Genomic DNA, 24,222 nt, shown 5'->3' with positions numbered 1-24,222 from the left:
ACATAGAATCACAGTTAGTATTTAGTAGATACTTTTATCCAATATTATTTATGACACTTTTAACCAGTACAGTACTCCAAGATTTATCTAGGATAACAAAATCCACTTTGGTGGTTAAACTAGTGTTTAATTAATAATTAAATGACATATCTGCAATATACAGTACATAAGATACATGAGTTATTATTATAATGCAACCAGTTAGAATCAAGGGCTTGAATGCCTGGGCCCTGATGAATTATGGACCAGCCTATCAGTATTTTACCAATTGCAATCTGTTAAGGACATAGAAAACAGAACAGATTTTCAATTAAAGCTCAACCCAATCTACCAAGTACTGTACATTGTTTTCAGGCAGGAACCACAATGTACAGCATTATTATATTATATTATCTCATGAACGCATTTTTACTTTAAAGCTAAATATTTTGGATTTTAATGTGTGCATCTGAATGCTTTTTAGCATCTACCCCTTTTTTATTCAGTTTTAAAATAACCTGGTTTCATATTTAAAGAACTATTAAAGTGCTGGTCCATTTGAGGTGTTTGACTTCCCTGATCTCTTCGATGTGCAGGTTTTGTGATTCGCACAGCACTGTCCAAATTATTCTGGGTTGCTTGTTGGAAACAGGTCTGCCTGCACATCTGGTTGCTGTGTACTTCTGTTGGGTGGACCTGTGTTTAGCTTCTCATATAAAAGTGCAGAACAGAAGATGATGACACAGTTACATAAGCAGAAAACAATGTGTGAAGTATTATTACATTTGCATCGGTGGCCTGAAATTTGCCCCAAAACCTTTAATGCAGAAAATGCATCGCTCAAGAAAGCACAGCATGGAATACATACAAGTTTTCAGTTTTCAGTTGTAAGCCCACTATGCTACACCAACCTACAATGAACTTGTCTTTCCACACATACTGAATTGATCTGAGCTATTAAATATTAATCTCTGCAAAACTGAATATATAAGGGATAATCTACAGCTCTGCGTTTGGGTCCTGATCACCCTGGTAGGCTTTGTTTTGCGAAAAAGACCAGCTGACTGTAGATTATCACGCTTACTACATGGCTGCATTCCAAATAAATAATGAAATGGAAATTAAATATAGTTTTGAGTTGAAATTATGTTATTATATCATAAGATAAAGACTGCAGAGTCTCCAGAAACAGCTGAATTCCGGTCTATTTTGTATTACCATCTGACTGCTCATTAACCCTCTTACAGTATTACAAGTCTACTTGCCAAATAAATAAATGGACATGAAATATTGATTTGAGTTTAAATAAATGTATAACCTTATTTAAAGATTGCAGAGTGATACGAGAAGTAGGAAAGATGACCCGCAGTACCCGGATGACCAGTTAAATATTATTTTATCCCATGATTATACAGAAATATCATGTTAATATAATAGCATCATAAAATTCTGAAATATGACAAATTCAATTCATACTCTACCTCAACCTTGTATTTAATGGAATATTCCAGGTTCAATACAAGTTAAGCTCAATCGACAGCATTTGTGGCATAATCTTGACTACCACTAAAAACATTTTGTCTTGTCCCTCTTTTTCTTTCAAAAAAGCAAACATAGAGGCTACAGTGAAGCACTTACAATGGAAGTGAATAGGACCATTTTTGGAGAGTTTAAAAGCAGAAATGTGAAGCTTAGAATTTTATAAAAGTACTTACATTAATTCTTCTGTTCAAACTCATGTATTATTTGAGCTGTAAAGTTGTTTAAATTGTAATTTTTACAGTCATTTTAGGAGTTTAGGTTTTGTAGACATTACATCGTCATTGCAACAAAGATGCTATTGGCTATAACTTTACACAGAAAAGGTTAGTAAGCGATTTTATCACAGTAAAATCATGTTAACATGTATATTATGTCTTGTGGCTATACTTTTGAAACACTGAGTATTTTAGCATAAAAAATAAATAAAACATACTTCCATTGTAAGTGCCTCACTGTAACCTCAATATTTGCTTCTTCTTTTAAAGAAAAGGAGGAGATGTCGAAATACATTTTTGTGGTAATAAATATTATGCTACAAATGCTGCCAATTGAGGACCATTTTTTAATTTTCTCACTCTCTATTGGCATGACTATACTTTTATTGTTAATGTGACTCATCAGTGAATGTTAAGGCACTGCTGGTCTCTTAATTCATTTTAGTGTGTATGGGCACATTCATTTACTTGTATTTAATTTCCTTGCACTATCAAAAGCCAGAACTAATTGCTTTTCTTGTGTGTGGAATACTTCAAATTATATTTTATTTGTAACCTTAAACATAGATACAAGTACCTCTCTTTGAGATTTGCAGTTTAACAATAGTAGTGTAAAACTCACGGTAAAGCCAGGGGTTTACCTCTCATTACTAAAAGTAACAGTAAACAGTATAAAAAAAATATGTGAGAAGTTGCTATTATGTGAGAAAGTGGCAGGCTATTAACCCTCAGCCCACCCAAGTGAGGGGTGGTGTGTGTGTGTGTGTGTGTGTGTGTGTGTGTGTGTATATGGTACGTGTTTGGTCTGTTTCTTGATGGACTGGGTTAATGTGCGGGAGTGGCTAGGCAGCGAACCAAGTCAATACGTTTAACTCCAGATTAAAACTATTGATTAGGCCCCTCTCATCTGAACATGATAAATAAACTGAAGGTTTACGTGTGTGTGTGTGTGTGTGTGTGTGTGTGTGTGTGTGTGTGAGTGTGTGAGTGTGTGTGTGTGTGTGTGAGTGTGTGTGTGTGTGAGTGTGTGAGTGTGTGAGAGAGAGAGAGAGAGAGAGAGAGAGAGAGAGAGAGTGAGAGAGAGAGAGTGAGTGTGTTATTCTGTTAAAGAGTGGGCCCTTTGCCACCTCCACCAATTCTTGTTACCAATATATATATATTTTACATTCAATTAATATATGCCAGTTTCTGGAACCAATGTCCAGGCCACACAGGCCTCCACCTTTGCCTTCTACCCGTTGGGCATTGCACCAGTCCCCTATTTCTCTCCTTGCAGGTGATGGTCCCACAATGAGGCTGCCCTACGTTTTTTATTTGGGCTAAGGCTGGCTAGAGGCCCCATGGGTCAAAGCCCAGCCACCAGGCACTCGCCTGTGAGCTCCTCTCCTGGGCCTGGCTCCAGGAGAGGGCCCTGGATTTCCTGTTCTGGGCGAGGTCGCTTTTCTTCAAGCTGGCCACATCATAGGGGAGTTTTGGATCGCTCTTCATCTGGCCTCTTGCCTGGGACCAATTTGCCAAGAGAGACCCTACTAGGAGCCAGTGCTGCACAGCTCCCATGGTCATTGGGGCACACACATGGGTGCGAATTGGGGGGGGGTCACTGAGGTAGTCAAAGAGCTTCGAAGTGGCAAGGCACCAGGGGTGGATGTAATTTGCCCTGAGATGCTGAAGGCCCTGGGTGTTGTTGGGCTGTCATGGCTGATATATGGGGTGGTACCTAGGGATTTGACAGACAGGTGTGGTGGTTCCCATTTTTAAAAAGGGATACCGGAGGGTGTGTTCCAACTATCGAGGGATCACACTTCTCAGCCTACCTGGGAAAGCTTATGCCAGGGTGCTGGAGAGGAGACTCCAGCTGATTGTCGAACTTTGGATCAAACAATGTGGATTTTGTCCTGGTCTTGGAACAGTGGATCAGCTCTTTACCTTAGCACTGGTCCTAGAGGGTGCGTGGGAGTTTGCTCATCCAGTGTACATGCATAAGGCATATGACCAGCATCCCACACAGGATGTCCAGTGTGGGACGCTGCAGGTATAAGGTGTACTGGTGCTGCTAGTGTGTGCCATTTGATCCCTGTATAACCATTGCGAGACCTGTGTCAGCATCCTCAGCATTAAGTCAAGCTTGTTCACAGTGGGCGTTGGACTCCAACAGGGCTGTCCCTTGTCGCCGATCCTGTTTGTGATATTCATTGTTAGGATCTCAAGGCGTAGCCAAGGTGTGGAGTGTGTCCAGTTTGGGGGCCTCAGGGTTGCATCCCTTTTATTTGCAGATGATGTGGCCCCGTTGGCATCATCATGCTGTGACATCCAGCACTCATTTGAGAGGTTTCAGGCCGAGTGTGAAGGAGGGTCAGCACCTCCAAGTCTGAGGCCATGGTTCTCTGCCGGAAAAGGGTGGTCTTGTTCACGAGCGAGAGAAAGTTGGAGCGTGAGATCGACAGGTGAATTGGTGCAGTGTCTGCAGTAATGCGGTCACTGTTCAGGACGTGGTGGTGAAGAAGGAGCTGAGCCAGATGGCAAACCTCTAAATTTACTAGTTGGTGTATGTTCCAACCCTCATCTATGGTCATGAGCTTTGGGTAGTGACGGAAAGAATAAGATATTGAATACAAGCGGCTGAAATTAGCTTTCTTTGTTGGATGTCGGGGCTCACTCTAAGGGATAGGGTACGAAGCTCTATCATCCGATAGGAGCTTGGTCACTTTGAAAAGAGCCAGTTGAGGTGGTTCGAGGATCTGATTAGGATGCCTCCTGGACGCCTTCCTGCGAAGGTGTTTTGGGCATGTCCAACTGCGAGGAGGTCCAGGGGAAGAACCAGAACACGCTGGAGGGGTTATATCTCTCGGCTGGCCTGGGAACGCCTCGGGATTACCCAGGATGAGCTGGAGGATGTGGCCGTGAAAAGGACATATGGGATACTTTGCTCTACCAAAAAAAAGTCTGCTCTACCAAAACCCGGTCCCGGATAAGCGGTTGAAGATGGATGGATGGAATAAATATAAGTACAAATAGAGAAATATCATACATACAAAAAAAATCATATACAAAATGCACTGTCAATGCGTGGTCCTGTTGATCATACATAGGTGTGTTCTTGCATTACTTCGGTGATAACAAACCTTAGCACTCAAGGAGGCTATAGAATTACCTTCAAAAGTTTTTGCCATTTAACGGGATTTGTTATTATTGAGACAAGTTGATATAAATATAATGATTTCAACTTACTTGCTCCGCAATATTCTCTTCAAACTGTTGCTCTGCCGTAACTATAGTTGACTTGACAGAGAAAACTCGCTATAGGAGCCCTCGTGGTAACGTTGAGAATGCATCACGTACTTGTGTTTTAAAATAATTTCTTATGGAAATCAAGTTTGCATATCTAGAAGATTCTTTGCTCAAAAACATGCATATAGTATGTTTTGGCCTTAATCCTACCCCTAAACCTGACCCTCACAGAACCCTTTTGACATTTTTTGATTTTAATTAAATAATTATTTATCATGGTTTTTATGACATTTGAATTGTAGGGACAGTCTGAATTGGAGGTCTTCACAATGTTGGTAATTTCAAGTTTTCCTACATTATGGGGATATTACGGTCCTCACAATGTAGGTGAAACAGACACACACACACACACACACACACACACACACACACACTTAAACTGAGATCAGCACACTCTCAGCTTTACACCTATCTTCATCAATCAGGCCAGTGCGGCATTTAATAAAAATGTATTGACTTAAAAGTGATTTTTTATCAAAACACCATTTGTTCGGTGAGTGTGCCAGAAACTCTCTGCATTTACACACACACTCTTCCCCGCAAAGTGATGATTCACAACCATCTAAAAACTAATTACAAATCAATACAGTTGATGTGAGAGAAATGAGAATGAAGATGGGTGTTAACACAGCCAATGGGCATGTGTGTGTATGAGAGAAAGCGTGGGTGTGTTTTATTATGAAAAGATGCAGAATTTAAGCAAGATTAGGGTGTTTTATGCCATCATAGTTGCTTGTTTTTGAAACTCTTATCAAAAAGACCCATTTATCTCATGCCTAAGTGGTCTTTCAAATACAACAAATCCTTGTCAAAAGGTATTTAACAGTATTTACTGCAATACAATATATTGATTATGAGTTCTTTAGCATCAAATTGTGGAGAAATCAAATCTAATATTACTGTTTTGGTGACCATTTTGCTTTTGGCTGTTGAAGTAGTTTAAAGAACCCATGAAAGAAGTCTTTCCTGTGTTGATGCATTTCCTATTGAAACAGGAAGATAGAGTGTAATTAGAGTGACATTCTCAATCTAGAGGGCATTTTATTGGAAAAGATTTTATGTAACAACACAAAAAAAGTTTTTGGCAACATCTAAATTTACTTGTTTTATTGAAGACAGATATATTATTTAATACAGTATGACCTAATAAACCCCACTATATTGGGTTACACCAATTAAATTAATTTTTAAGGGTCAGATCAGATAGTAATAACCAGTGGTGTTGCAAAACTCCACTTTAAAACAAGTCTTCGACGTGAAGAACTGAAGATGAAATAGCTGTTTTTTTTTCTTTTCTTTTACTCATGTTGGTGGAGCTGCTGCCTAGTAGTTAGCCAATGTGTTCCAGACATGCTGAGCTGTGGTGTTGATGCAGGTTCAAATCCAGTCTGCATCATTTCTTCATTTCCTGGAGTCATGGCACAGTTGGTAGTGCATGTGTTCGACACATATAAAGCCGTTGTGCGTATGGGAACTCAAGTTCCTGCACTAATGTCCCCAGTCTCTCAAGAATGGTCATCTGGAATACACTGTCATATTAAACAATCATCTTTCTCCTGGGGTGGATATTTCAAAATCCAAGAAAGCATGTGTGTGTGTGTGGACTCGGTATCATCTTTGCTTCACGTCCAATCCTCCCAAAACGGCAGGTGATTTTTCTCTGCCCTGCACGGGGCATATGGTGGGCAGACAGCGGGCCCCTGTGTTTAATCCATGTGTGATTGTTTTAATTTTCTGTCTGTATTGATCTCTGTGGTGCTGGATTGATGTGCGCTCACTGAAGCAGGCAGCTTTTACATTAAATCCATTCACAGTCCTGTCAGAAAAGACCAGGAGTGTGTGTGAGGACTAAGAGTGGAGTTTGTGTGTGACACCAGAGAGATTGCGCTTTGTTTGTATTTCCACTGCAAATGATCATTTTCGTTTTCAGTAATTATTTATTGTTTTCCTGTAAAAATGTGTAAACATCCTTAAAACAAGATCAATTTACTTGAGAAGCAACTTTTCAAGATGTTAATTTTCTTTTTATTAGAGAAGATATGTTTTTTCTCATCCCATTGGTAACAAAAATTACTATGTTTTTTCCAACGCAAGGCATAAACTTACTGAACTATCCCTTTAAAACAAGAAAAAACAACTATTTGCCTATGGGGTAAGATTAATTCAATTTAATAAATAATAATGTCTTATTAACTTGCACAATTTTGCTTCTCAAGTAAATTTGTCTGAAGGATGTTTAAATATTTTACTGGAAAGTAAATATGTCTCTGAGAGTTGTTTTTCTGTTTGGTTTCCAAAACAATGGACTAGTCCATGATCAGCTGGTTTTGTCTCAGAGACAAAGAATATTGACTGTAGCAGCATGTTGGAAGTCGAGGTTTAATGATTATGATTTGAGCTCATCATTATCATCTAAAATCAAAGCAGCTCTTCAGACAGTAGAGATCTCCAATAACCTGTGCATGACTTTTAAACTGGCAGGTCTTTTGGCCAGTATCAGTTCAGCACATGATTAGGACTTCCATCAGTTGCTTACGTCAAATGTGTTGTTTTTTTTCACTGACTGATTGATTTATTTGACTTTAGGCTCTGGGAAGCATGTATTTCATCCACAAGTCACTGAAAAATATCCAACAATATGACTTCAATGGTAAGAAATTAATTCTTTATATTTTAAAGTACACGCAAATAAAATTTCTGTGAAAGAGATATTTTGAGAGATTTACATTTAGACAATTTCAATGTATAATCACATGATTTGTTCAATATCTATGGGTCTGTTCACTCTGACCTCCAATACAGCTAGAGGAAAATATTATTGCTCAGAGGTTGCTCTTTCATAGCTCATTTTCATTACTTAAAACTTTCACCTGAAATTCTACAAAAACAAACAAAAAAAAAAAAAAAGAGAAGACACAAATGAGACAGTTGTTTACAGACAGTGAGTTATAGAGCTTTAAAATGAATGTAAAAGGCGTAGCTCTTCGTTGTTCCAGCCCGGCCCCGCCCTCCTCCGCTCTAGAGACATGTTCATGTTAAAAACTTTTAATCATATATACATCTGTGCCAAGTTTAAGAAATTGTGTAGATCTCTTCTGAAACTCTATAGATTACTAGCATCTCAGATTTTTAAAGTTAAAGTGAAATTCGCAACCCAGTTTACTTCCATAAGAAGGTTAAAGCTAAAACTGGTCTGTGCTCACCAAAATTCGAAGCACTGCCCCCAGTGGCCAAAGTGGTAAGTGTTTTTGGATGTATGGCCACGTGTGAATTTTTTTGGGATGAAATGTCCACGGAGAGGCACCAAAAGCTATTTTTGAAGCGAGTTGTTTTCAGCTGCACAGGCTTTAATACAGTAAATAGGAATACACATTATATATAAAATGAACTCCCCAACACAAACCCCAAACCTAACCATCAGTGGAGGAAAAATTTTACTCCATAAAAACATCCTGCTAAATTTACGGTAAAAATCTGGCAGCTGTGGTTGCAAAAATGTCTGATAGGAGATGGCTCTTGTCTGTGGGTCAGCATAATGTGGCCGATCCTAGGGTACCAGCACTCTTTGAAACAACATGCAGACTTCCCGTGTGATCATGTTGTATTTTCAAGTGAAAAGTTGAGCAGTCAGGTTCAGCAGGTGCAATCGAGCCTTGAATTAGCTTTGCATCTGCAGTATTTAAATTAAATAATTGTCATTGCTATACACGCAAGCACCCCTCTATTCTATGTAAATTAGTCTCGTTATAGATTGCGCTTCATTCGTAAAACTTGACTGAATTTATATAGCGCAATTTCCACCAGATAAAAGCAGGCGATAAAATGAATTTTATTTAAAAAATAAAATGAATAATTTTTTTTGAATATTCTTTTAACTAAATGTTATTGAAAAATGATCGAATGATGATGAAGAGTGTTATAACCCTGCATACAGTGCTTCCGGAAACTATTCACAGCGCTTCACTTTTTCCACATTGTGTTACGTTACAGCCTTATTCCAAAATTGATTAAATTCATTATTTTCCTCAAAATTCTACAAAAAATACTCCATAATGACAACATGAAAGAAGATTGTTTGAAATCTTTGCAAATTTATAAAACATTTTTTTACATGTACATAAGTATTCACAACCTTTGCCATGACACTCAAAATTGAGCTCAGGTGTATCCTGTATCCACTGATCATCCTTGAGATGTTTCTACAACTTGATTGGAGTCCACCTGTGGTAAATTCAGTTGATTGGACATGATTTGGAAAGGCACACACCTGTCTATATAAGGTCCCACAGTTAACAGTGCATGTCAGAGCACAAACCAAGCCATGAAAACCAAGGAATACCTGTAGACCTCCGAGACAGGAGTCTATCGAGGAACAGATCTGGGGAAGAGTACAGAAACATTTTCGGCAGCATTGAAGGTCCCAATGAGCACAGTGTGCCTCCATCATCCGTAAATGGAAGAAGTTTGGAACCACCAGGACTCTTCCTAGAGTTGGCAGCCCGGCCAAACTGAGTGATCGGGGGAGAAGGGCCTTAGTCAGGGAGGTGACCAAGAACCCAATGGTCACTCTGACAGAGCTCCAGCGTTTCTCTGTGGAGAGAGGAGAACCTTCCAGAAGAACAACCATCTCTGCAGCACTCCACCAATCAGGCCTGTATGGTAGAGCGGCCAGACGGAAGCCACTCCTCAGTAAAAGACACATGAAAGCCCAGCTGGAGTTTGCCAAAAGGCACCTGAAGGACTCTCAGACCATGAGAGACAAAATTCTCTTGTCTGATGAAACAAAGATTGATCTCTTTGGCCTGAATGAAGCGTCATATCTGGAGGAAAGCAGGCACCGCTCATCACCTGGCCAATACCATCCCTAAAGTGAAGCATGGTGGTGGCAGCATCAAGCTGTGGGGATGTTTTTCAGTGGAAAGAACTGGGAGACTAGTCAGTATCGAAGGAAAGATGAATGCAGCAATGTACAGTGACATCCTTGATGAAAACCTGCTCCAGAGCGCTCTGGACCTCAGACTGGGGTGAAGGTTCATCTTCCAACAGGACAATGACCCTAAGCACACAGCCAAGATAACAAAGGAGTGGCTACGGGACAACTCTGTGAATGTCCTTGAGTGGCCCAGCCAGAGCCCAGACTTGAACTTGAGTGAACATCTCTGGAGAGATCTGAAAACGGCAGTGCACCAACGCTCCCATCCAAGAAGAATGGGAGAAACTGCCCAAAAATAAGTGTGCCAAGCTTGTAGTGTCATACACAAAGACTTGAGGCTGTAATTGGTGCCAAAGGTACAAAGTATTGAGCAAAGGCTGTGAATACTTATGTACATGTGATTTTGTTTTGTTTTTTATTTTTTTTTAAACTTTTCAAACGATTTCAAAAGATTTCAAACAAACTTCTTTCACGTTGTCATTATGGGGTATTGTTTGTAGAATTTTTAGGAAAATAATGAATTTTAATCCATTTTGGAATAAGGCTATAAAATAACATAATGTGGAAAAAGTGAAGCGCTGTGAATACTTTCCGGATGCAATGTATATCCAGATGTACAGTGTAGTCAAGCACACTTTCAGCATGTTAAAGAGCTGTCTCAGTGTGTCAGATCATGGTGGTCTGCTGTATCCTCCACTGTGTAGTGCTCAGAACCTACCCGCAAGTTTGGAATTACGTGTGCGTGTTATATTCAGCACAGATATTGTGGGCTCATTTGCGCCAATGATCTGCCTGATTTCTTTAGTGAATCAAGTACTAAACCAACGGAGTCAACACATGCAAATAGCCAGCATTTTTACCGAGCACAATTCAATCTTAGTGAATTCCCCCCAAACTTTCTTCTTTCGAAAAACATACACTGATGAATCGTTCACAATAGCACCGAGAATGTGTTTTTAGAAAGTACACGGTTCATTTTGATTTCATGTTGAGTTTGAATATCTCATCAAAAATAAAAGCTTGAATTTCATTTGTCTTCTGATTCTACATTCTAGGTTAAATTCCCACAACCTCACTGCCCAGAAACTGTGCCTTTACTGCCGTTAGCTGGGAGATAAATTTCCACTCAACACTACACAAATAAATGTTCCACTTCGACTTCAGAAGCGTGACGTGTTTGGTTAGTGTCTCTGATAGAACAGGATTTAACCTGATAGCCTTTTCTCACTAGCCTTCATCCATTCTAGTCACAGCAGCTCATGAATAAGCCCTCTAGAAAGGACTAATAGAAGAGCCATTAAGATCAGTGGACCAATGGATTTAGTGCGCCATCAAATCAGTGTTACATAGATCCTGCTCTCAGAGCCTACAGCAGCGGGACAAGTCCAACATTAGTATATTGATTTTGCATTTGCATGTTTTTCTTTCAATATGTCTTGTTTGTTTATTCCACCTACTTTTTGTGATTTCCTTCCATAGCTAAGGAGTTTAAAACAGTATCGGGGCACAACATGTACGTGGGCTCCCTGGAGGGAGTAACAACGGTGGAAAAGGAGAAATTCCCGAAGAATTTCTGGCCAGATGTGAGTGTTTGTTGTGTATTTGGACAGATTATTCAGTAGTGTTGAATGTTGAAATACATGGTCTGACACAGCTGTGGTGCTCATGCTGGAAAAATAGGTTTGACGTCAGCTTGCAACATTTCCAGATCCTATTCTCCCCTGTCTTCCCTCATCATGTTCTGTCTCTACTCTCCTCTAAATAAAAATGTAAATGTCAGACGTGCGATTCTCATGAATCCTGATTTCCTGGTCCTGTTTTACAAAAAAAAATCTAACAAAACAAATAATAAATTATATTTAGCATATGGGAAATGAAGCCTTGTTTTATGTCCATGAATATGTTTTACATTGTAATGTAATTTTCATTTTCATAACAGTTACACACATTTAAAATTTAAAATTGAAATATGTTTAAATTTTTTTTTTAATAAAATCATTGTACAACGGCATCTTTTTAACTTTAATACTGTAAAAATAATTGATTTTGATACAGTAATGACAATTATCATTGAAAACAATGTGAATAGTAAAAGTGAAATGTCTGGACTTGTTACAATATTGAGGATTGGTTGGTAAAATCTGCTTTTGTGTCCTGTAAATAATGTCACAATGCAAAACATATCTTAATGGTCTTAAAAGTAAGCTTCATTTTCTTTATGCAAAAAATAATTTCATATTTCTTTTGAATTGATTTGCTGTTAAATATGACCAGAACATTTTCTTTACAGGTTTTGTGACTAAAATAGGCTTGTTATGTTCTCATTTACATGTGCGTGTGTTTATTTCAGTTCAAGTGGTCCAGAAAAGGCTATATGAGGACACGGTGGATCATTCACAACCAGTATGTTCACACACACACACACACACACACACACACACACACACACACATATATACAAACTTGTTTTTATATCATTTAGTTGACTTTCCATAGACTTCCATGCAATTTATGGATTTTATACAGATCCAACGATAATTTTTATCCCCTAAACCTAACCCTACCCCTAAACCTAACCCTCACAAAAAACTTTCTGCATTTTTACATTTTCAAAATAACATTGTTTAGTATGTTTTTAAGCAATTTGAATTATGGGGACAATAGAAATGTCCTCATAAACTACATTTATAGCTTTATACCCTTGTAATTACCAGTTTGTTACCTAAAAAAAGTCCTTATAAACCACTTAAACCTGCCCCCACACACGTACACACTTGTTTTTATATCATTGTGGGGACTTTCCATAGACTTCCATGCATTTTATGGATTTTATACAGATCTAATGATAATTTCTATCCCCTAACCCTGACTCTACCCCTAAACCTAACCCTCACAGAAACCTTTTTGCATTTTTACATAACTTTAAATATGTTTTTTAATAAAAAGCCATTTCCCTCATGGGGACTGCTGGCAGGACATTTGTTCCCCACAATGTTGTATAAACATAGTACTCAGACACATATTTGGTCCCCACAATATGGGCAAAACCTGACCTGTGTTGTCAGGTAACCTAAAAAATGTGCTTCATGTGGTAATAATTAACTAAATTTCAACTTGAAAATATTATATAATGTGACTGCATCAACAACATCTACATACATTACACACTGTATGTACAGTATCTGTATCAATAACTGTATCAACTTAAGTTGCACTGTCATTTTTAAGGGCCAGATCAGGTAGCAATAGCTCCTTAAAGGGAAAATTCACCCAAAAATAATTCTCTCATCATTTACTCACTGCATGCGTCCCATATATGTATGACTTTCTGTCTTCTGCTGAACACAAATTATGATTTTTAGACGAATATTTCAGATTTGTAGGTCAGTACAATACAAGTGAATGGGTGCTAAACTTTTTACGCTCCAAAAAGCACATAATGGCAGTATAAAAGTAATCCATGTTACGTCTGTTCTTTAATCCATATCTTCAGAAGTGATATGATAGGTGTGTGTAAGAAACAGATCAAAATGTAAGTTCTTTTTTGCTTGAAATTCTTCTCCCTGCGCAGTAGGGGGCGATATGCACGAAAAATGTGAATCACCAAAAACAGAAGGAGAATGTGAAAGTGATCAGTTTCTCACCCTATCATATCGCTTCTGAAGATATTGCTTTAACCACTGGAGTCCTATGGATTACTTTTACTTTTTGCTGACTTATGAATTAAATATTCTTCTACAAATATTGTTTTGTGTTTTGCTGAAGAAAGAAAATCACCAAAATCTGGGATGGCATAAGGGTGAGTAAATGATGAGAGAATTTTCATTTTTGGGTGAACTATTCCTTCAAAGCTAAAGTGTGTTATTTAATGTATGTTTAATGTAAAATACTTTTGTATTCCATCTTAATATGCAGCCATTTGTTGGTTGATTTTCCCCAAAATGTAAACACTGGGGCTTTATGGCTATATTAAGCATTGCTTAATTTCTTTGATCCAGTTTGACATAGCAAAATTGGCTTGGCAATGCCTTGAGTTTGGGGTGGGAATATTTGACCGACCATGACAGACATTGGCCATTTTGGTTGGTGACAACTTACACACGTCAGCTTTAAGGTAACAACAAGATATTTCCATGTTAAACAGTGTAGCAACCTCAAGCCTTTCAAGATGTCCCTCATCATTTTCTTTACAGACTGGTGTATGCATGTGGTGCATGCAGACTGGTGTTTGTTTTTGGCCTTGACTCAAATTAAGCATGATGTGTTAGCCATGTGTTAGTTGAGTCATGTGTTGGAATCACAAGTGCTTTAATAGCTGGCGTGTGGCAGCAGTAGTATAGAAGAGAACATGAACCTGAAGACAGAGTGATAAATGAATGGAGCCTGTGAAAGAGATGAGATTTAGCAGAGCAGCCCTCCCTCGTATCAGCTAATGTCCTACATTAGTCAGAGACACTGACAGGACTGATAGAACAACACACACATAAATGGATGCTATCACAATGTAAACAAATAAATATATTATACACTCTCACAAACTAACACTGCACTGTTCATTTTGCAAGTCCTGAGGGGCTGTTCAGACATAAGCTATATGCAGTGCAACAAGATGTTTCAGAATGCATTTTTATGTCATCATACTTTTAATCTACAGAAATGGTTCAGTGTTTTTCCAAAATCCCTAAACCAAGACCATAGTTCTCAATTGATCCTCCTATTTTAAATTGTATCTCCTCCTAAAGCTTTCAAGCTACATCCACCAATCTTGGTACAGACCTTCAAACTGTTCTGACACTGATTGCTGTGGCTTTTCTAACTGTTTGGACTGACAGTTTTTGACCTATGGCTTATTAAAACTCAGAAAAATCCCATAGACTTACATTGACAGATTAGGTTATTCAAACTGTCTAAAAATTCAGATGTAAACAAAACTGAAATTGAATATTTTTGAAAAACTTTTTAAAACTTCCAGACCAGGCTTTGTCAAGCCAACATCAACATTTGTGTCTTTTTTTTGTTGTGTGTTTGTGTGCAGAGGTTTAGACCTGGTGAATGTTCACCTGTTTCACGATGCCTCCAACCTCATAGCCTGCAACTCTAGTCCATCAGTGTATTCTGCAAACCGCGAGAAAGCTTTCAGATATGTCATCAACAGGTTTGTCTTTGTCGTTCTCAATTATTCACTTCGTATAGTCTTTGTGCTTCAACTTTTTTAAAGACAAGATGAACTTGTCTGTGAAGTTCCTACTGTGCTTGTCTTCCAGGATATCAGAGAGCAGCTACTGTCCTCACCCCTTCTTTCTGTTTGGAGATTTTAATTTCCGGCTTGACACACTCAGTCTAGTGCAGGTAATACTGACTACATTAAGTTATACCAATTAAATTCATTTTTAAGGGTTAGATCAAGTATCAATAGATCCATAAAAGATGTTCAATGTGCTACCACAGTGGACTAGGACTGGATAAAAATATTCGAAAAAATATTTTCCGATGTCTCACTATCATAATTTGAATGATTTAGATATTGCTTCTTAAATGCCAAGATCGATCTTTTACTCAATGCGCAGCCCTCAGCTTCAAAGAGAAGAAATGACTTGCATTTGTAACCAAATTTCACGCTTAGCAACTAACAATGTCTGTAATTAGCCATGCTAAGATGCTTTCTGTTCTTTATAGTCAGTTGTTGATCAAAAACTACAAAAAATAGATCTTTTATTGTAATATTGAATAACTCAAATTAGGTAAAGCCATTCAAGTCCTCTCTCGTTAATATGTGCTCATTTACAGATGCTCTTTACAGAACTGCCGGTTTTCTTAAAGAGACAGTACCTTTTATTGCACGTGTTCAGCAAATCAGTGTGATTACTTGTAAATAGTACAAATTAATAGGAGTCGAATCAAATCGGGAAATCTGTATTAATACCCAGCCCAACAGTGGACACATACAGACATGATTAATATAACATTAATTTATATTTTTATATTTGTGCACAGAATCTCTCCATGTCTGCGGATATCCAGAGAGTTAAAAAAGACAGTACCGATGAGGTGGAAAAGATCATTTGTGAAGAGAAAGACAATGACCGCAAGGTGATGCTCATCAAATGAAATGTGTTCTCTTTAAATGCACGTTGTTTGAGTTACTTTATTAGTGTTTATTTCATAGAGGCTTGGGGGTGGGATCTTTTGAATTGGTCCAGTAAAAAAAACTACCTAGCAACCACCCAGAACACCTTAGCAACCAAACACACTTATTCAAATATATCCCATCATTCAATCAAATACAACACATTAAGAAAGCCACAATGTTACAGGCTGACCAGCAAATGTACAATGACTCTGACATTATGGAGATTTTGTTTAAGTGGTTGGAAGACTTGACTCTGTGTTGCTCCAGGTGATGCCGATTTTGTGTGCACTCAGACATTTCCAGTACACTGTCCAGCCAGATTTATGCTTCTTGGAAGGTTGATATTGACTTTTTGCCAGCCCAGAAGATGCGAGCTTGCTTTTAGATCGTTCCTGCTGACATGCGATTCATTTTTTTGTGCCTGCAAAATTGGAGTTGCTCTCCGTTCTTTGCTAGTTTTTATCCGCCCTGCATTAACCTCTGTCTCTCTTGTCTTTTCTTTTCCTTATTTTTCTTTTTATAAATCTTTTTTCCATTTCTTTCTCTATCCATTTTCTCTCATACTTCCTTCTTTCTCTCTGTCTTCCTGGGAATCACTCCATCATTAGGTCCTACTTCAGATAGAGACCAAGTTATTTGACTACTTGCACGAGGCCGTGTTCAGAGAAAATGACGGAAAAGAGGTCTGAACTTTGTTTAATGAAATGCAATTTTAATTTCAATTGACATGGGTTTTAATCGGTATGTTTCAGGACAATAATTACAGATCCTGGTGACATTGAAGAGTTTGTGTTTATGTATCTGTCTGTGTTTAAGCTCCTGAAGTATGATAAGGAAATGTCTGCATTCCATGATGTCATCGCAGAGGAGGATATCCAGTTTCCTCCGAGGTAAGCAGCTTTAAAAACAAATAAAATAAATTACAGAAGTTAAATGTGTTGTGATGTTGTCTTTAAATAATGATTTGTAACAAAACTGATGTTTACACCTTCAGTATATTCTGTTTAAATGTTGTGGTTCAGTTACCCGTACAGTGAAGACTACAGTAAACCTACACAATACATGAACACAAGATGCCCATCATGGTGTGACCGCATCCTAATGTCCCACAGTGCGAGAGACATCATCCATCGGGTGGGTTTATCTCTATAACACTTACAGTATAAGCTTAACACTGTATAAGCTTAATAATGTGTTAATGTAATGCCATAATTGTTTATATTCTTACTTAATAGACATTAAATCTATGTTAATGTTTGATTTCAGAAGCATATTTTTATTTTTTTTTCAAGAGTGTGCAGTATGTGTCTGCAATATTCATGTTTGAGTTGAATAGACAGAGACTTGTTTGCTTGTTTATTTATTGTTTATTTGTTTGTTTATTGATTGTTGTCTGCAGAGTGAGGAGGGTGAGAGTGTTGTTTATAACACACTGGGCTCTAACGTCTGCATGGGGGACCACAAGGTGACCAGATTTCTTATATATCCCAAATATCTCATCCTTAATAAAACCAGATTTAATGCAAATTGCCAAAAAAATCACGATACCTGTTTGCCATGTTATTTATTATAATTTTATATATTAATTTCCAGCCTGTTTTCCTGTTTTTTACACTGAAGACGATTGCACATTGACACACAATTGGGTGAATCAAAGGGTGAGATATTAATTTATACATTTATTTGTTCACTTTTTTTTTTTTCTCCAAAAAGTCAAATATGGACATCGTCCTGCAGTGTGACTGCATTAATGATGAACCTTGATATACAGGAATAAAAAAGGAACAATATGGATTGAATAAAAATGAAAATAATTTACATGAAAATACATTGTGAATTTATATATTTCTTTAAAAATAAATGAATTTGTCGCCATTTATTTAGTCCTCAGGAATGATAAAACTGGTTTTGGCTTGGCTTTGACCCCAACAGCGAGTAAAGCATACATTTGTAAAGTTCATGTGAAACTACTCCTTACATGTTATAATTTAATTTATAAAACGGATAGTTCCATTCCCGGATGCTGATTGGTCAACAGCCATGCTGGCCTCTTCACGGAACTTCTATTGGTATCACTCCGCAGCACCCATAGCTGACAGTAGGCCTGTTCCAATCGACCGTTAAGGTCCTCCGAAGTGGACTTCACATGGTATTCAGCCATCTTAAGTGGGATTCCAAACCGAAGGGAGGGTACATGTTCTTGCACATGGAATCAGTGTACATCGACACATCACTACACAGGAAGTGTAGATGGAAACTTACCCACCAGTCATTGCGAACCATCAGAGTACCGGCATAGATTGGCTAAATTAAATGCTAAAATAAAATAAACAAACAGGGTTTGAGACTGATGTTTGTTGTTAGATGTTTTAAATAAACCTAAGGGGAGCTTTCTAGGGATGGGCACGTGGAAACGATGATCGATAGTGATCACGCATGATGTGACTTCACTTAATTCGAAATCCAGTGACAATTACCTGACAACTAAACACAAACATTTCAAAGAGGGCACTTATTTTTAATTTTGAGATTGATTACGTTGTGACTTTGAGGGTACATTGATTATCAGAGACTTCTCATGGCAACCAAACCGATACGACGCTGCAATGCTATCGTTACAATAATCAAAACAAAGTGAGTGTAGTTAACTGTGTTTTGAAAACCTGTCTCTGTAAAACGTTTGCTAAACACTCTTTATTCTCATTTAATGTAAGAACTTTGACTGATTGTGAATGATTGTCACTGACTAAACCTCCCTGCCCTGCGTGACGTGATATACACCTGCATCTCGACAAAATTAATGAAGATTAATTTCAAAGTTAGATATCCGATATAAAGTGTCGTTCCGTTGCACTTTCCTCTGTTGAAAGGTGGACAGACACTCTGATTTGAATGGAACGCTTCACGAATCACAGCAACAACAATACAGAGCATCGCGGCTTTCCTCACAAGAGCGGGGACACACATACACACACACACACACACACTTACACATACACACCAGGCACGTGTGGCAGTGTACAGCAGGCGAGTGTTTCAAACAGATAGACAGGCGCAGTGCAGCATCTTCAAAACTGAACTTCAACTTAACACGCATATTAAAAAACAATGGTTATGGCATCTCCTGTTATTTGAAAATATACTGTTCAGCCAGTCACTAAAAAAACTGGTGCGCACTTACTAAGATTACCACGGTAACCTGCAGGAAGAACACACAGACACGTGTTGTGCGCATTCTTTCAGAGTTGGGCAGCGAATCTTCACATAATGACAAAATATGATACATTATATTTTGATTATGCCATCTTTTGAAAATGTTGTAACATATTATTTTATAACAGCCTATAATGATAAATAGACAATACACTGGAACAACAAGACGCAATGTCGCAGCCATAGACGTTTGTCAGACATGAACATGTAATTACCCCTTGAGTACTCTACGAGTACTTGAGTAATTAGTCAGAGTACTCGAGTAGACAAAATGACCAAAATGCCCACCCTAGTGCTTTCCATACGGTTGTACGCGAGTGCAAAGCGCACGAAATGCGACTCTAGCATTAAAGTCGGCATGAAATCAAAATTGACCCTATTTTTTTTTTTATTAATGCATGTTACTGGTCTTATTATGAACGATTCATCCATGCATATTGGCTATTTTATAAATGTTTTTGGACCTCGTTAGCTTTAATCAAAATATCATGATTTGCACTTCCGCTGAAATGACTGACTCTGCGACTGACTCTGCTCTACTGACGTATGCAAGTGGTACTCCGTTTTTTCCCCGTCCCTTCAAGAGTATAAACAAACCTGCCATCAAAGCAGCTAATGCAGAGATGAAAAGGTGTATTTTTGGCTCCCTTTCAAAGCTCCCTTTCCTTAACCCAAACTTCCTTTGTTACGGGCCAGCTGGCCTGAATTTACATTTCAAATGAGGAGGAATAATGACGATTTTGTGGATGTGTTCGAGACTTTTCATGCCTGAATTGCTGAGGTGATCACTACTAAATACAACACTTCGGAGTTTACTCATATTTTTTAATGCAGGTATCTTGGGATGTACAGAACGAGTAAGTGTTTTTCCCTTTATATTTAGTGTATTGCGATTCAAAACGTTATAATATTGTTATCATTTACTCACTCGTTTTTCAACGGTTACAGCTTTATCATAAGCAATGACCACCATGTGCTTGTGCGTTTATGTTGTCAGTTTGATCATCAGTTTGTTGAGATTGCTAACTGATATCCAGCTCTGGCTCGAGTAACACAGTGGTTGGGGTGTGTGTTTGTCTAATGCAACTCTGCATTCACAAATGCCTCCACTCAGTTTGGCAATGGCTACTTTTCACAATCCAATCAAGTATATTGAGTGTATTGTGTCATCTTACTTGAGCCCCGTATTCAGCATTACAATAACTGAGTTTGATGACGTTGCAGGGTATTCCAAATGAACTCATTTTGTCAAGAGAATTGAACTTCAACAGATGTCCCGTGCTCAGTGAGTAGGAAGCAGTGAACACTATCTGTTTGCAAGGTGGGGCACTTAAACAAAAATCTGTTTTGCTTATCTATAAACAGTTCCGCCACAGCGGTAGTAACAACAGAACACAACACAGCTGCACACAAACCACAGAACAGAACTTACTTTACATGTCTGAAAAGTTTGAAGTCAAAGAATTGTTGCATTTCTATGCCCAGCCTTATCTGGAGGACTCAGAAATCAAAAGCAGGGATTGAAGAGGCTGAGGAAGCCACAGTCACACTGTGTCCTAACCTGATGGCAAACAACACATGATAAAAGGTATCGTTTCTATGTTAATCAGAGTTTTTATCCATACCAGCCATGACGAGCGACAAGACATTCTAACGATCGCTTGGTTTCTATTTGCGTTGTTGCGCCGGGTAACTCTGTCCACTGTGAACTGTCCAAAATATTTGTAACAGAATATTGATGCCAGTATTTCATGAGCCTGTAAAATGTTACACCTACAGATTGTTTTGCTGAAGTCTATCTCTCCAGGCAGAGTTTTGTCACACACATACAACGGTTCAGATTTGAGAAGACGTGACACACACCAGCAGTTCAAACAAATTAGGCTGAGCACAGAAATGCATCTATTCAACTACAAACTCATCAGACATGTATAATGAGTTCTGTTCTCTGGTTTGGGTACAGCTGTGTTGTGTTCTGTTGTTACTATTGCTGTGGCGGACCTGTCTGCAGATAAACAGAGCGAGTATTCACTTGAACGCCCCATCTCGTAAGCGGGTTGGCAGCATAACAGCTGTTCTTGTCAACTCTCATGAACACGTAAAGGACAGCAACTCACTAAATAATAAATTCGATTTCAGTTTGTTTCAGAACAATAATGAGTCTCATGGAATAACATTACACTTCTGAATTCTACTTTTGTGTTCTTTTGTAATTTGAGGAAGTGGTCACCATAAACTACCATTGTATGACATCACAGAGCACAACATTATTTCACAAATTCTCCCTTTGTGTTCAGAAATAGAAATAAAGTCATATGGGGTTATAACAACACAGTGGTGAGTAAACAATGACTGAACTTTAATGTTTGGGTGAACTATCCCTTTAAAATCTTACCTTAAATCATAAAGTTCATGTCTATTATTTGTCAACAACCCAAGTACACAAATCCTGTTTGTATTAAGTTAGTCTCAGAATAGTTTTTTTTTTAAAATTCATTTATAATATTCATTTACAGCATGTTTTAGCTAATTAATGTTTACAGTAACTTTTAGTGTCTACATTCCATTTTTAGTTTGAACATTGTAGAAAAGTATGGAGGCCCAAACCTGCAAAAATAATAAATAAATAAATAAATGTAATAATAAAAAAATAAATGAAGGAATAAATGTCTTGATTAAACAAATATAATTCGTTTTTAATTAAACTTATTCCTGAATGTATTATTGTAGACTTTATTCCTTTATTATTTTCTATATTTATTTTTTACTTTATTTTGATTTATTCATTTATTTTGCATTGTTTTTTTTTTATTTATGTTCGTTTATTTTTTATATTGATTTATTCCCACATATATTTATTTCCATATTTATATATTCCCATATATATTTATTTATTTATACATGTATTTATTTTTACTTTTCTGTGTGCAACATGGAAATGAGGGATGTGGTCCTTACATAGCTCCAGTGCATCATTGGTTGAGAGCTCAATAGTACTTATCGAAAGCAAATAAGATGGATGTCCCACCTTAGCACTCCCTGATTCGCACAGATTTAGAATATGCAGGGAAACGTTTTGCAGAGAGTTTAACAATCCAGGATGTGTTTCGACATTCATACCGGCCTACAGCTCTCCTAAACCATCAAAAGCATCTCTACTCTAAATGAAACATAGTCATTTGATGCGTGGTTATCGAATTAATTTGCAAGTTGCGCAACTCTCTAGGTATATGTGAAGCGTCAGCTATAGATTTTTTTTTTATTGCAGAACTTATATACATACATACATAAACATTCAGGGAAATGAAGCATGGTTGTGTCTTGTACAATGAACAATCATAACAACAGAAAACAATATGGATTTGCGGACATCAAAATATGAAGTTACATAAACACAGAAAAAAAGAAAAGGTTAAATCATAGAATTTATGAAACTTGCTCATTTTGTGGATTTGTTGAAGAAACAGCTCCCCATTTATTTTGTGATTTTAAATAACCAATACATTTTGGATTGACTTAAGCTCTTATGTTTTTAGCCCCACAAATAGCTATAGTTTACACAATATGGCTATGACCTAATGTCACATCAAAACAAGTCAAGAGTAATCGAGCACACGCTTCAATCTACAATAAACCAATGGTAAGCAGGACCCGCCCACATAATTATCATACAAGAGACAGACATGTAAGAATAAATATACAAATAAATACAGGTGGGAATAAATAAATGAATGCATAAATAAATAATAATAAAAGACAAAAACAAATGAAAGAAATTAATAAAAATAAAAAGAGAAAATAATCAATAAAGGAAAAAAGGCTACAAAAATAAAAAACGAATTGTATTTGACATTTATTCCTTTATTTATTTTCTTATTATTACATTTATTTATATATTTATTATTTTTGCAGGTTTTGTCCTCCATAGAAAATAACTAGTTAGATTGTCAATAAAGTAACATAATAAATAAAGGGAGAAGACGTGGTTTATGATTACATAAGAATTAGACATTTTGAAAAGACACAATTTGATTATGAGGAAAACTATTTTAAATTTGCAAATAGAACATACATTTTTTGGAGACCCACCCAAATGGCAAATCCTGCCTACACTGAAAAAAATAAACAAAAAATGTGCTTTGTGTGGTAACATCTAAAATAACTGGTTTTATTCAAAGTCAGAAATATTATTTAACGTCACTGAATACTGAATCAACCTGAATATAGTAGTTTAAACCAACAAACCAATTTTAAGGGTTAGAAAAAGCTTCTTAAAATTTGCAGGATACCTCTTTTAAAGTACACCCCTGCTAACATTTACCTTAAATGTCATGACTGAACTATTAAAAGGACAATTTCTTTGGAATATTTTGGAATAAATATAATCTGAGCCTATTAGAACACACGCAAGCCTGCTGACTAAATGACAGACAGCAGCGTAAGTAAACAAATCTAAACCGACAACAAGCATGACCTATAGAACTCAAAACACTGGCAGCAAAACAATATCACAGCCCTAAAAATGCCAATATGGGACAACAATGCAGGATAGATCTGTGTTCATCTGTAATTAATGAACACTGGCATTTTTATGGTGCGGTGCTAAGAATTGCTTGCGTTGTCTTAGGAGACTCCAACAGACATAGATCAGGGGACGAGCGGGGGAAGCATCACCGAGGTGCTTCATCTTGACAGTCACAGTAAATGAGTGCAGAGGGGCTGCTAATGGCTCCTTGGGGACGATGAAACAGAACCCTTGAGCAGAGTGTTTAACTGAAAGAAGGACCTTTATGGTTGCACCATAGACTTTCATTCTAAGTGCATTTGTCAAAATGTTTTTGAAAGCATGCCACAGATGCTAGTGATACATTTTTGAGTACATTTATTTAACCTAGAATGTTTCTACCCTCCTTATTTTCAGG

General features: G+C 37.5%; 1 protein-coding gene across 2 annotated transcripts in view; it reads left to right on the top strand.

Annotated features, from left to right (window-relative positions):
* Window positions 1-24,222, top strand: part of LOC127630933 (inositol polyphosphate-5-phosphatase A-like) — a 52,245-nt gene that overhangs the window by 22,463 nt on the left and 5,560 nt on the right. Inside the window, exons 5-15 of one of the 2 annotated variants that reach the window (XM_052108817.1) lie at window positions 7,611-7,674; window positions 11,437-11,540; window positions 12,308-12,360; window positions 14,993-15,112; window positions 15,222-15,306; window positions 15,952-16,047; window positions 16,696-16,770; window positions 16,904-16,977; window positions 17,110-17,221; window positions 17,487-17,552; window positions 17,681-17,745. In XM_052108817.1, coding sequence (XP_051964777.1) covers window positions 7,611-7,674; window positions 11,437-11,540; window positions 12,308-12,360; window positions 14,993-15,112; window positions 15,222-15,306; window positions 15,952-16,047; window positions 16,696-16,770; window positions 16,904-16,977; window positions 17,110-17,221; window positions 17,487-17,552; window positions 17,681-17,722 — 891 coding nt within the window. In that variant the 3' untranslated portion in view covers window positions 17,723-17,745. The remainder of the gene's footprint in view (window positions 1-7,610; window positions 7,675-11,436; window positions 11,541-12,307; window positions 12,361-14,992; window positions 15,113-15,221; window positions 15,307-15,951; window positions 16,048-16,695; window positions 16,771-16,903; window positions 16,978-17,109; window positions 17,222-17,486; window positions 17,553-17,680; window positions 17,746-24,222) is intronic. The other variant, XM_052108818.1, reaches the window with a different exon arrangement.

Source organism: Xyrauchen texanus, chromosome 37 (assembly GCF_025860055.1).
Source record: "Xyrauchen texanus isolate HMW12.3.18 chromosome 37, RBS_HiC_50CHRs, whole genome shotgun sequence".
NCBI classification, from domain to species: domain Eukaryota; kingdom Metazoa; phylum Chordata; class Actinopteri; order Cypriniformes; family Catostomidae; genus Xyrauchen; species Xyrauchen texanus.
Note: the sequence above shows the minus strand (reverse complement) of the source record. Positions and strands in the feature narration are given on the sequence as shown.